Consider the following 15,221-nt stretch of genomic DNA (forward strand, 5'->3'; position numbering starts at 1 on the left):
AATATTCATGAGGATATGGCCTCCACCGATTTTCTTGAAGAAAACAGTGTTATCTAAATTTGTCTAATAAACCTCCCTGTCATTTACTATAAGTGGAAGCAGGAGCAGTTTTAGCAGATACACACCATTTTAAATCTGACATTTGGTGCCAAAGCAAAGTTATATTATGGTCTGCAGGCATTAATGTCAACAGTCAAGTCTTAATCGCCAAAGCTGCAAAAGTCACTGCAAACATTAATCCAGAATATTTCCATTTACACTAATAGAAGTTTACACTTAGCACACTGATATGCATCTGCATCAACTATCATAGTTGTAGATAAACATTAAGTGAAGCAATATTTAACAAAACATGAAAAATATTCAGCTGACAGGACCATTAAAATGATTCATTTGTGGTTAAATTCTTTATTAGGAATCCTTTCTGATTATCGATTTTGTTCCCCTGCTGCTGCTTTTATCATCTCCACAATCTCTCTGCTCTACAGAAGAAAGCACCATCCATATCTGATGTAGCTCAAGAAAACTAAAAAAAACACACAAACTTCGCCTCCTTTAACTATATACCCCTGCTGCCCCCACCATCCCATCCCAGTTGGACCATGACAATCCCATTCACCCTGGCAATATGTCATCCCTCATCCGATTAGTATCAGCAGCACTTGAGAAACCACAGGCTGCTTGTGGTGAGAAGGTCCTGAGAGGGTCGCATCTGTTGGCTGCAGCAGGGCGACCCAGCCAGTCTCTGGTGGTGGAAGACAGGGGAAATAATCCAGCAGGGACAAACAGGTTCAAACGTCCTACAGTTGTAAAAAGTAGTGGAAATATTTTCTAGTAGTTGCTCATACTTGCATTGACAGCTGATTTAGGTAGAGCGTGTTCGCCCTGGACTCGGGAGGCGTGAGACGGCGGAAGCATTTCAGACCAGGCCTTCCCCCCTCCCTCCTAATTCTCCGTTTTATTCCCCTGTCCCTTTGTCTTCCCTCTGAGCTGCAGGGCTTCTTTCAAGAAAAGCAGGATGGAGGTGTAATCCTTAAAAACCTTACTGTAATGCTCCTGATGCCTCCTGAGATCCACTTTTCTAAATCCTCATAAACATGTAGCGCATTCAAAAAATCCGGATTCACCTCGACAAGACATGTAAATCTAGAAATATCACAATTTGGTCTGAAAAACACTACAAGACCACAGCAGCAGATACTATAATAGGGAATACTGTAGTTATTGGACACAGCAGAATTACAAACACGAGTATTAGGAGCATTTCTGCGGATTGGACGAAAGAAGATGACAGAATTCAAATTTATGTGTCTTTGAGATGAGCCAAAACGCAACAGCTGATTACTCATTCAGTCATAAACTGGCTGCACCCAGAGCTCTTTGTGCTACGCAATCATTTACACACACACATATACACAAACACAGCAACAAAATCCCACAAATGAGGTCCTGTTGGAGCAATGAGGGCTTCAATATATGACCCAAAGACCTTTGTGATAAAACTCAGTTTTATTGCCGGTGTGTCAGCAACTGGAACTCTATTAATTCAGTTTCTGCCAATTTACAGAAAATTGAGACATTCCCAGCTAGATTTTAAAATCATTTTCTAGTAGCTTGGTCTTAATTGTCAATGATTTTTTTTTTGTTTGCTTGCTTGTAGCGGAGTGACTTTGAGGCAATTCACCTCTTTAACATAGTTGCACATTATTATTTTAAACCCATAAACACAGGCTGGTACTGATCTATGACATAGTCACTTGATTCATTTATCTATTTTAGCATTTCTGTCTAATTAGTCAACAAATAATCAAATAAATGATCAAATCTAACAATTTATTGTAATTGTATTAACATTTTTAAAGTTGTTTTCATCCTACATACCGGATTTGGACTCTGTATGACTCCTGATGTAGCCAAACCTTCTCTGACCTCCTATTGAGGGCTATTGTTTATTTGTTAATTTTGTTGGACATAAATAGATTACAGAAATTGACTTAAAACAATCAGTTATTGAAGCATTAAGAAAAAGTTCCTGTGGTGGAAAAGAGAAGGGTGTGTGTGTGTGTGCAGGCGTGCGAGAAGGAGGGGGGGGGGTGAGGCAAAACAACAAAAAGTGCAAAAAAAAAAACCCCAAACATCAAAAGGGTAAAACAAACAGCAAACAAGTTGAGTATAAAGACAAACACAAAAACTCTGCATCCCTTCTAATCACACTATGCAATATAACAATTTATGAAGTTATTAAAGATCATTTGGCTCTGAATTTCTCCATTCTTAATAGCAGTTGTTTCTGTTTAATTTAAATCTGGATTACATCTTTTAACTTCTACCTCTGCAGTGTTAATGTCCGGGGTTGTGGCTTCAGCAATAAAGCTGTCATTGCTTTGTTTGGCTCCAAGCAGGCAAACAAAGCAACAACACTATTTACTTGCTAATGCAAATGTCTACTCCAAAGTACTCAAGTATATTAAGCAGCAGGATTCATTTCTTGAGTTTTCAGGTTTGCCAGTATTTTGTTAATTGATAAAATGAGAAGCATCTTATTAGCTTAGCAGTAATTGTAACCGTTATCTTAAAACACGCATTTAGGAGAAACCAAATAAATATGCAAGATAAAAACTACACTTTTGCTCTAAAAACAACATCACATGTAAAATAATTTATTCAAATACAACTTTGATGACTTGCTTGTTTCAGTAGAAAACACCATCAAGACATGTCGTAATTAATGAGCGTGACACTGGAGTGAAACTGTGACACAAATCCTGAAGTCAAACCATTACGAGTCACGTTTTCTCTAATCCAACCAGATGACTCACTCAGGAAGTTCAGGTGTGAGGTTTTACAAATGCATACAGCTTTAAAATTAGATAATTTAATTAATTAATAAATAGTTTATTGCTTTCAAATCTGTGTGTCATACTTTGTAACCGTTGGCTGCTTTTAGATAGGAAGCTCCATGTTCTGAGCTCACTACAAGGTTAGAGAAAAAAGCACAAATTGGTTTATGAGGACACCAGTTGTTAAGAAAAATATCATTTACCATCACGTAGTGCTCACTGATGCCAGTATGAATTATTTGTAGAGAAAGATGACGAACACCTCTTACTCTGAAATGTTTTTGTCACAAGGTTTTTGTCAACTTGTATCAGATTTGAGGTGCCCAGATGAAATCACAGTACAGGATCAGCCTGGCGCAGGGCAAAAACAACCTCAGTCAATTCCACAATCAACAAGCGTTTAAAGTTTTATTTCAACTTCATATGATACGGAAAAATCAACCTTCTTGGAAGCGCTTTACCACTGACCATAAAAATCACAAAATCTGCTGCAAAGATTTAGATTTAAAGTAATCCTAATTTTTATCAACTTATTTCTTTCAAACAGAAGTGTGGATGTTTTCAATCAATGAGATTTTCTCATTGATTATTAGAATGAGATAGTTTCGAGAACCTGTTCCTTTAAATAAAATGTAAATAAAAAAAGACAAATTTTCCAGGTAATACTCTTTTTACACCGACTCATTTGCAATCAGAAACAAACTTCTTGGTTGCCTGAAAACCATTTTAAATCTAAACTTGCCAGAGGTTTGAATAATTTAGCTTCATTTTAAGAACACACATCTTTGCATCTTATAAAAAATGGCCTGGATATCAGATCTTTGTTTCATAATCTACTTGGCATCTCATCTGCTCACAACAAAGCCTGTTTGAGGCAAGGGCGCTCAGTCAGAAGTCAATAAGGACGGTCAGAAGTCGCGTTCAGCCGTAACAATGACATCCTCCTCAGCTACACAAAGCCCCTTCTGAGCCGCGGCCGCTCTATTCTTGTAGGGGGGAGACAGGCTAAAAATACCACTGGGACCTGCTACCATTGACTAAACAAACCGGAGCTAATGGGAGGCCACGGCGCTCTGCCCTCCACACACACACACACACCCATACACACACACACACACACACACACACACACACACACACACACACACACACACACATACACACACACACACCCCGACACTGACTGAAGCTGGCTTACTGCAACGCCTCCCAAGAGAGTGGGATATAATCAGAGAGATTGGTGGCAGACTGGGGCAGTGAAGCAACCTGGTGCGCAGCCAACAGGGACACGGCTAGCAGGTCAGGCCTCATCATCACAACATGCTGGCTTGGTGGGCACACACACATGCCCTCACTGAGGAGAGAGGTAAAGCAGGAGTGTGTGATGTGTAGTAAGGAAAAAGGTTTCTGCCATAACAAAGAAAAGAAATGAAGCATAAAATCTGTTTTCTTTAAACCACACTCCTTGTGTTTATACAGTGATTTATTAAAAAATCATAGCTGCTGCATAGACATGAGGAGGGGGCGTGTTGGCTGGTTTAGCCTGTTTAGACTAACAAGTCGCTGTGGGCTGCATGTGGGTGGCAGCCACGCTTCAATCCCACTGGGAGCCAGCATAAAGAGGGCCAACCATTCCCACGGGAGTCTTTGTGCTCCTTCCCCACTGAAAGGCATCCACTTCTGATTTCAAAAGCGCAAGTCAAAGTGCTTCAACAGTGGCAATAAAAAACACACAGAAACATAACATCCTTAGCAACAGTATTTAGGCAAACCTAAACAAACACAAATTAGACAGAGAAGGATTAAAACAACAATAGTTATAAAGAGGGAACATGAAGCTCACATCTACACAGTAAACCAACATTATGCTGTCTCACTCTCCATCTAGTGGTGACCTGCTGCAACTGCTTACTGGGTAAACATGCATTTGTGAAGACACTTTCAAATGTCTAAATTAAGCATTTAAAAACAAACAAAAATTTATTCAATGTCCTTTGTGCATGTTATTTAAAAGATTTTGTAAATACACCAGAACTTCTACCATCATTGTTGTAAATAAAAAAAAAAGGTTATTGAAGAGTAAAAACAGAACTGTATCTTACACTCCTACAGCATTTGAAAATAAGAAAATAAGAGTGGATAGGAGTTGCTTTTTAATAAAGTTTTTACGTAAAATAAAAATGGTGAGAAATGTTTTAAAACTTAATGCAATTCATTTAAATGGAAAATGTTGTTTAATCTTTTGCTTGCTGTGAGAGAAAATATTTTTAAGTCCTTGAATGCAAGAAAATATAAAATAATTTGCCCATACAGGTTTAATAATAATTTTGACTTTCCCTTAAGATGACCACTTTCTAGTTCAATAGAACTTATGTACTTGCACTTACAGTTTGCATAAATAGTGCCACATTTTATTTCTGCTGCAGGATGTCAAATAAAAGTCCTGATATAATTTTGGTTTCTCATATCTTGATTCAATAAAAACATCACCCACACTGGTTTTTTATTGAATAGTTTTGTACAGAATGCTGCCATCTCTGATCATAAGTGCTATGTGCTGTGACTACCTTTGCCAGGACAGAGATGTAAGCTTTCAGAGCAGTCAGAGCATTTCCTTTGATGACACTTTGGAGAGCCAGCTCCACACGCAGTGAATGATGCAGCGCTGACTCCAGGTCTGCCATGTACACCCGGGAACTGGATGTGCAAACACCAGACACACACACACACACACACACACACACACACACACACACACACACACACACACACACACACACACACACACACACACACACACACACACACACACAGACAGGAAAAGATGAAGTAACACCTGCAAATAATGAGAATGAAGCAGGAGTGTCTTGTTCACACCTGTTGAAGTCTCTCCAGGGCTCTTCTGTGCGGTTCTTAAGGAGTTCTATGAAGACGGGTGGAGGTTTCCCTGAGCGCACCACACCCGGCAGCCTCTGGAGGGCGTAGAAGTAGAAGGTGCGTACTTCAAACTTGCTGTGGGTGAGAAAGGTTAAGTGAAACTAACACCTTGGGTGAAACGGTGACAAAACCAGCTAGAAAAGTGTGGGGAGACAAAGAGGACAAAATATGCAAATGATACCGCTTCATAGAAACTTCCTTATTACAACAAAGTAAGTAAGTAAGTACACCTTAGCAGGAAGCTCTGCTGAGGGAAAAACAATGAATGAATGTCTTTGAAATACACAAGTTGACTTCGTTTCATTTTAACACATTGAAATAGAACTGTTAGATGCTTATTCATATTGAATTATTTATTACACACAAACTACTAAAGTACTTGTTCTGTATTTTTAAAAATCACTTCCAGTGTTATAATATTAAGAATAATGACATTAAATGTCAACAACTTACTATTGTTGGAAATTACATTAAATTGTTGGAAATGTATAAAACTTTACATTTATACAGCTGTTAAAGCTCTTATACCATGTAACTACACAGCAAGGTATAACATACAGTATACTGTATAAAAAAGCATTTTATGTTCAAACAAAACTTCTTTACATACATTGCATTGTATGTAAAGAAGAAAATATTTGAAATAAAAAATGAAAATATTACATAAACAGTGATTTAGATGTGGGTTAAAAGCAAAGCAAGTTAGTGAAATTTCTGAAAACTGACTAACGCAACCTTTGTTTACAGTTCGATCTACTACTAATAAACTGTAGCTTTAAAATGTTTATATACTCCTGCTGTCATGTTTACCCTTGAAGCATCTCCGAGCTTCACTGAGTGTTAAAAGAACTGTTTCTTTTTAACTTAATTTTTCCAGGGTGTTTAAGAAAATATTATTTTTAGAGTCAATATATGCGATAAAATCTGAATCTATTCACACCCCTGACAAATATAAATCCTAATTGTTTTCCTTCTGCTAATAATTTTTCTGAAATGAGAAAAGCAAAAGAAAAAATAATTTAAAGCAGTATAAGTTTTGAGAAAAGAAAAAGAGTCATTGTAATGTACATTTTATTAAATAAATGGCAAATTATGAACCATTTACAACTATCAAGAATCAGTGGAAAAAGCATCCAGCCTCCAAGCTATTCTTATAATTACAGATCAGCATGTTGCAGGTTTCCACTGTATTTTGGATTTATCTTTACTGCTAGTCCATGAGGCTGGAAGGCCTCTTTGCCATCACTCTAATCTTTAGCACCCAACACAGAAGGGAAAGCGTGAAAACACAATTCAATATTTATTAGGTTGAAGTCGTACAATCCTTTTTACTCAAAACTTGGCTTGAGGATAAATTCTTACAGTCAGATTCCCAGAAACATCAGAAATTCAGAACCTGCAGGCTGCTGTAGACGTAGAGAATCTGAGATCTGAGAACTCAAGGAGTTCCAACACTTGTTGCTGTGTGTGTTATGAACATGTCTTCAACTGTAAAACACATGCTGTTATCTTTAATTTAACCTTATATTTCATAAATTTACAGTCAAACATTTTTCTCACTTATGAGATTAGTTTCTGAGCACTGAGCAGATGGTGCTGGTGGTACTGAGAGAGATTGCTGATTATTTTAGCCATGTGCTAACCCTGCAAACTGGAAGCCCGGCCGTTATTGTGTTATGCTCCACATCCCTCCATCCCATTTGCTTTCTCTCCTCGTCACAAGCCGAGAGAGGGAGAGAAGGAGAGCGGTAAACCTCGGGCTGGATGGTAATAAGGAGGATGGATACTCTGGCCCAACGCTCACTCACGCCAGCCAGGGACTCAATTACACCTGCGTGTCTGGTGGGAGTGTAGAGATGTGGAGGGAGAGCCATTCATCCACTGATCCCCAGGGCCAGCGGGCAGGCAGGCGTCAGGGTCGGCCGAGAGCGAACAGATTCACCTGGGAGCAGCACGCATTACATGCATGACGAATGTGACGAACACACACATCAAGATAACACACACACACAAAGACGAACTCTGCTCTCCCAGGATCAATCAGATATTCAGCGATGATGGGAGGCCATCTGTCGCCGTGAGAAGCCGGGTCTTGTTTGGCAGGTGAAGCCAGGAAAAGCAATGGCATTGTTTTCATGCAAGAAATTAAAAACCCTCCCTTCTGTACAGTGATCGAGATGAGGGGGGTGGGAGATGGAGGGTGAATAAATAAATCAGCAATAAATCATTTCCTTTTTGCATTTGTCAACTAAAAAGGAGTCCTCTTTGCATGCCAAGTTATTGAAACGGCCAAACAAAGAGGCATAAACAGCAGATGAATTTGCAGGGTGAGGAACGATCAGAGCCGCTTTATGATGGTGAATAATGGCAGCGATTTTGATGTTCTGATCCCATTAAGAGGCCAGATGTTTAAAAGTATTTTCATGAATAGGGTTCAGATAATGAGCTCGCAACAAAGCTTTTCAGCAGAAAGCAAGGCTGCTTCATGTAAAACAACGGGAACCACTTTTGTTTGTGCAACTTAGAAGAAAAAAAAGTTGAAGATGTTGGAGTTGTTTATATGTGTGAAAATAATTTTAACAAAATGTAGTGTCTGCAAAAAAAAACAAAAGAAAAACAAAGCTCCTCTCTAGCTTGCACTGTTGATGGAGGCAATCTTCTCTTGAATATCCAAGAAACTCAGATGATTTAAAAACATTATTTACATTGGGGGACTGCTAACAAGGAGCAAGGGGGTGCAGATGGGCAGTAAAACTGTTTATACAGTCTTTAACATTTTAGTTTGGGTTCTCAACAGAGTGCGGCTTTTTTTCCACATATGGTCGCCTAATGACAAACTTTAACATATTTTATTTTAATTTATTAAGGTAGACCAACACAAAGTAGTGCATGTAAAATATGATACATGGTTTTCAATGATTTCTACTAATGAAAAATGGGTTTTGTCCATTTGTTTTCAGCCCCCCCTGAATAATTACTATGAAGACCCTCTTTATATGACAACTGCAACTCTTTTGGGTTATGTTTCCACCTGCTTTGCACATCTAGAGATTTAATGTTTTGCCCATTCTTCACAAATCACTCAAGATATTCGTGAAGAATATTTCTAAGACATTGTAACAAATGAATATGATTTAATCCAGTGGCTGAATTTAGTGACGTTGTCTTTCTAGAAGGTGAACTAGCCCCATCTCAAGTCTTTCCTAATCTCTAATAAGAGGTTTGTAAATGATGTTAGGTTTCTATCATACAAAGTGCATGGCATTTTGCATGTAGGCCAAAGAAAAACATTGTTTTTAGTCTCATCGTCCCTGATCACCTTCTTCCACATGTTGGTTGTGTGTCCTACACTTTCTGCAGAAAACTGCGCATGAGACACATGAGAAACATGAGACATGAAGCTTTTTTAAAATTCTTCTAAAAGCCTGATTTGATTGTTTCCAGTTACCAGATTCTCCCTGCAGAGTTTCCTCTTCAACTCCTCCAGAGTTATCACTGACCTGCTTTTAGTTATAAATGACACTCGGATATAAAGCTAAAAGATGCCAATAATTCTGATTAAAAGTTGAGTAAATTTTCTCTAAAATGTTTTGGACAAATACACTTCTGCTGAAGTAAACTGAGGTCCAAAGTGATTACAAAATAGCCTGTTGCATAAGAGGAACTCTGCACAAACACTTACACTATGAGTCTCTCGAACCTCCCATCTGGATAGTAGAGGTAGCAGGAGGGAAACTCTGTCACTCCCAGTTTGGACACCAGACGTCCCTCCGTGTTCAGAACCCTCCTCACAGTAATGTTCTCAAACTGCAGCAGGTCAAGGGTCACCTGAGGTATACAACACATTCACTGAATTAGTTTTTATTTACATGCAGTTATATTGCATTGTATGAGCTCAGGAATTTTAGTGATTTATTTGAGCTGTTCTTGTTGCTGCTTTTAATGGACACATACAGAATATAATTGCAAAGAATTAAAAAATAATAATAATTGAATGAACCAGTTTGAATTAATTTTGAATTTTCCCTAATCCACACAGGTCAGAAAATTCTTTGGATAAATGTACCTTAGCAAGTTGCAGGAAAAACGCACACTTATTACCTATAAGGACATTTCTGACTTGATGCATCAATTTGTTTTGTTTGGGCATCAGGGCGCTGTTAGAAATCCCACTGCTGTTCAAGTTTCAATTATATATGGAAACATTGTTATGCAGTCCTTTATTTTTATAATATACTTTATGCAATGCAGCACCAGGGGCAGCAAAAAAAAAAGAGGGAAGATGCTACCACTAACATGTCAGACATTTTTCTACTTTCAGTAGTTTCCAATTCATTCCAAGTTTGAGTCAAACATTCCCCTTCCTCAGTTTGCATCAGATGATAAAAGCTCCAACAAGATAACTGTTAAAAACAGATATCAATTTTGGTTTTAGAAAGGATAAAGTGTACAAAAGGTTAAACCCTTGACTCCATTTAAAATGTCTGGATTCTCCTCAAAAACCAGATCAATGGCAGGAAACCAACAACTTTAAATTAGAGTTATTTCTACAAAAAAATGTCAATTTAATTTAATAAAACCGTCAATTACATAGACTCGTAGTTTAAAAATGAGCTCTATCAGATCTGTCGAGAAGGTTTATCCGGTGTTATGTCATGTCTTCGTTCATGGATGCACAAATCAGGTGGATTTTTTGCAACTTGCAATAAAACATATAACCAAAAAGGTTAGTGGAGGTAAATGAGCCTGGAAGTATAATTTAGATCCTGGTGGGCAAAGAGAAAATTTTAATTTGTGATTTGTAGTTTTAGAAAAATCATTGAATTTCTATAATTATGCCACACTGAAAAAGACAAGTTCAAATGCGCCTTAGAGATTGAAAATTACCATAACATTTATGCCTATATATGACTCATTGAAGAACAAGTGGGTTAATGATTCATTTCTCTGCATAACACATGTTCGTGAGCTCAAAAATAAACAGATTCATCATGATTTGTTACTTCTCTGCCGATGTAGGATTTTTCCTTTTCAAAGATTAAGGCCAGGTGTTGAACCGTGTTGGTTTCAAAGAAGTTGTTGATCTCTGCTTCACTGAGAAAAACAGAGAAAACAAAAGAGATCTGGTCATCAGTAAAATACACCGATAACATCACGGCTAAATCCTTGAAGGATTTCTGATCAGGCCCACATGTACACTGTATGCGATTCAGTCACATATCTTGTAAAAACCCTTTTCTTACTGCCACATCCTCACACAACAGTCACTGAGAAAGGAAACAATAGCTGCGGACATGTCCTGAGGCCTGCTATGAACAAATGTCCCTTAAGGAAAACATCAGACACTAAGCCTCCCACAAGAGAAAGTCACAGCTCAAATCCAGAAAGGGAATACAAAAATGGAGCCATGATGTTTCTCTTTAACGGTCAGAACAGAAATAAACTCCACTTCCTGCTTGGTTTTCCTGCTGAATCGTCACAATGAGCTGCACACAGGCTGCAGGGCTTGTGTCTGTATTTGTGCAGAAAAGTGTCCAGGCAGAGCAGGGGGCCTTTGTAACAGAAATAAACAAACAAAAACTCTGCTGAGAGGAAACTTGTTGGTCGACTTCTAGCTTATTCCAACTCTCAGGACTGTAAAATTTACTTTTAAAGATAAACGACAAAATCATGTGTCATGGCTTCTCTGTGGCTTTAGCAAACTAAGTCTGGCAGTAATAAATAGAAAATATAAAAGGAGAAGTCTGGTCTAGCTTAAAAATAATAATAAAAAAACAAAAAATATAGAAAACAACAAAGTTGAAAATGATAAAATGGAGAAATTAAACAACCAAGTCTGACATATTTTTTCCTCTCTTTTGTTATTATTGTCACACAGTTGTTCCAAAAAGAAACCACAAAGTTAACAGCAACTGGAGATGCTTGACATTCTTTAACATGTTTTGATACCATTGTTAAGATACACTTGTGTTTACCTGGTGGGCTCCAGCGGAGGGCAGGCCGGGGGCCAGGGATCACCAGGAGACTCCAGACTGTCTATGATCATGTGGCGGAGTTCTTGAACATCACGGGATAAACCTGAAATCAACAAGCTGTGAAGGTTTTCTGCAGGCACTCCAGCTGGATTATAATTCACCGAGACACAGAGGAGACTCCCTGAACAGAAAGACTAACAAACGACTCTCCTGTTAAGCAACAATATTATGAATACTGAACATAATGTAAAAACATGTAAAGGCTAATCTGTTTTATCTAAATATGGTGTAATATTTAGTCCTGCATCCAGATGGACTATTCAATGTTAAAAGTAGATTCAAACAAATGCTCCTTTATTTGTTTCAGAGTGAGTACAAGTACCTCTGTAGGGCTTCCCTAATGAATTTGCAGATGAGTTGGCATGGAAGAACTGTAAAGTTGAAGAAAAATAAAAAGTTAGAGCAGCTTATACGACCCTCGCATGTGACCACAAGAGATCCCAGCTGAAGTTTCACAAAGGAGGAGGGGCTTCTCCCGCTGCCCGCCGTGACCCCCAAATCCCTCCTGCTTAAAATGAGTCGCAGATGTTAAAGCTGCACCGTGAGCACAAACAGAAGGACCTCTTTGTTTCATTGGTTTTCACTGGACAACGCAGAGCAGAGGCTTTAAAACACACTGCTGCAGACAAACTCAAGACACTGCGAAACACAGACGCTTGAGGTGGGATTTTTTTCTGTTCCAAATCACCACAGATCTGTAAATCCTGCATAAACAATCTGATCATAGTCACCACAAAACTATCTCTCATTTGTCAAGTAAGAATGTAAAGATACTCAACAGACTACTATCTGTTCAAGAGATATGGTAATAAATATTCCAAAACAATCCTAAAAATACAGAAAAATAAAACTACACACTTTCTGTATTCTGACATAAAAATATTTTATAAAGTGACGTGGAATGCCGATTAATTGTAGATAAAATCTAGAAAATTCAAGACATGAATGTTTAAAAAGGTAAGTTCACAAGAAAGTTAAAACTAAATGTGGAAATTAATGATTTTATGACTGCTTTGGAAAACAAAAAAGAAATATACAGAGGCGTTTTAAATACTTTAGTACCAAAATGATGCATCTTAGCATGTCACAGCAAGACACACAAATGCAGGAAATGCCAGGAAGCTAGTTTTTCAATTTACTACTTCTCTTGTAGATATGCTTTCATCATTTTAAAATAATTTTTAAAATTTTCCTTTAATTTTGAACTTAGCTTTAACTTGGTATTCTATCAATTAAAAGGTGTCAATTATTAATTCAGGTCTTTATGTCTGTATTTATACAGCCAATTCTGCAGTTGTTTTTTTGTGGGTTTTTTTTTTTTAGCTCTTATTAACTTTACATCTGGTTGGTTGACTTTTTTCATTTTCTCTAATCCTTCATGCATCCGACGTTCTGCATCTTTTGCATCTCTTGGAACAGACATTTCTGCTTTCTAGCAGATATGTCACTCATTTTGCTCTGATCCTCTGAAGTCATTTTGTCCCTTAATGCCTTTAGATACAATAGTTGCATTGTATGGAGTTTTGTGAGTCTTAGATGAATACATAAATAAAAACAAAATTTATTGACTTCTCGCATGGGTTCTGTATATCTCTGTAACCCAGACATAATTGTAGTTTTACTAAAAAAAATCAAATAAAATAAACCAAATAAAGAAACACTTTGTGTGGCTGTGTGCTGGCAGTTTAAATACCTTTAAGGTGGGATATCCTCTGATTTTGTGCTTCGTGCAAATTTTTACATTTTCGTCAGCAGCACAGTCTACAGCAGCCATGTTCACTGCTGGTTTCCACTCTGAACAAGAGACAGAAAATGAGAGAGGAACAGTAAACAGTTAGTGCGGAGTCACTGTGCACTGTGTTGACTCTGTACGTTTGCACAGGAACTGATAAGTCATGCTGAGAAATGATCCAATCACTGACTGCAACTGATCTTTCCACACTTCCTACATTAAAAAAAAGCACTAAATGCATAAAAACACAGCATACACTATAAAACTTCAGATAAAATGTCAGAAATAAATAACTCAGAATCGTCGGAAATCCTGGCTTAGCCAGCAAGAATTCAAGGCTATCGTTGCTGCTGCACCTCAAAGTTAAATGGAAAATTTCATCACATTTCACACCACAAAACATAAACAGATCACAATCAGGTTTTTCTGCTCTTTTTCAGGGCAAATTATCTTAAAGTGCACTTTTCTTATGCAAGAATAAACACTGGAGCCACATCTCTCTACAAAGGAAACATTATCATATATTGGTGATGATGTGTCGTCTGGAACAGCATTTGCAAGTGTTTTTTTTTCCTGATTAAAAAAGGAATTTTACAGAGGGGAAATATGTCAAACAGATGCAAAGCTGCTTTTTGGCAATGCAGACAACAGATGGATGAGTGAGCAATCCTACTTTCATCCAGATTTCTGCATAACACTGGAGTCTGGACAGAAAGAAAATCTTTCGGTGTTAGGTACAGCATCAACCCAAAGTTGGAGGTATGAGGAGAAAACACAGGTGGAGTCAGGACCTAAAGCTGAGTGGAGGACTTTGTCAGCATAAAGGTTTTCCTAAAATGTGTTTCATCATTTCCATTTTAGTTTTAGTGTATCATGTTTGACAAAAAAAAAAAACAAGTTATTACATCATCTGACATTTTTTAATGTCAAATGAATGAGAGACTGAATCAATAACCAGCACATTGGTAATATTAGCCTGAACATTAGCCTATTAATATTTTTTTCTACTCTGTACATTGACATAAATGTAACCAAAGAGTAAAACAATATAAAGTAGTAAGATAACATTCAGATATTTAATAATGCCTACATGTCAATAAATTATTCTCAAGTTTTTTAATCATTCCTACAAAACAAGCTGTCAGTGGCAACAACCTAACTCCAGCCTCATCAGATTCTTTACCCTTTACTGTAATTATATTATTATTTGCTCTCACTCTTCTGTAAATGAGCTACAGAAACAGCCTTGACAGGATGTTATTTAGAGTCACAATAGAGCCCAGAATAAAAACTATTTAATTAGATCACATGCTCTACTTAACAGACAGACAACAACAGCTTGCTGCACCAGCAGATGCCATGCTGGTCGAAGAAAATCCAGTCCAAAGAAAGACTGAAAGACTGAATTATGAATTTTTAGCACTAAATATTTCACTGAAACTTTCCAGTAGCTTATCTGACTAAAAAATACACTTGAAAGAAGCTTCTCAATAAAAAATCTGAAGCAGAAGAGAAGGTTGTGTTATCCAAATGGTAAAGTTGGGAGCTGAAAGAAACATTGTAAACTTTGTATTTCAAGGACTTGGAAGTCGTTGCTTAGGTACAATATGACCAACAGCAGAGCCGGTGCATGAAATAAGAAAACTTTGCTGCTGCTACTTAAGGCAAAGATAAACT

At 37.6% G+C, this 15,221-nt stretch overlaps 1 protein-coding gene across 1 annotated transcript in view; it reads right to left on the reverse strand.

Annotated features, from left to right (window-relative positions):
- Positions 1-15,221, reverse strand: part of LOC102228107 (sulfhydryl oxidase 1) — a 31,072-nt gene that overhangs the window by 14,287 nt on the left and 1,564 nt on the right. Inside the window, exons 2-8 of the mRNA XM_005800560.3 lie at positions 13,506-13,606; positions 12,135-12,183; positions 11,753-11,855; positions 10,781-10,871; positions 9,460-9,605; positions 5,718-5,852; positions 5,408-5,537 (exon numbers count right to left, since the gene is read on the reverse strand). Of these exons, the coding sequence (XP_005800617.2) occupies positions 5,408-5,537; positions 5,718-5,852; positions 9,460-9,605; positions 10,781-10,871; positions 11,753-11,855; positions 12,135-12,183; positions 13,506-13,606 (755 nt within the window). The remainder of the gene's footprint in view (positions 1-5,407; positions 5,538-5,717; positions 5,853-9,459; positions 9,606-10,780; positions 10,872-11,752; positions 11,856-12,134; positions 12,184-13,505; positions 13,607-15,221) is intronic.

This window comes from Xiphophorus maculatus, chromosome 9, assembly GCF_002775205.1.
Source record: "Xiphophorus maculatus strain JP 163 A chromosome 9, X_maculatus-5.0-male, whole genome shotgun sequence".
Taxonomy (NCBI): domain Eukaryota; kingdom Metazoa; phylum Chordata; class Actinopteri; order Cyprinodontiformes; family Poeciliidae; genus Xiphophorus; species Xiphophorus maculatus.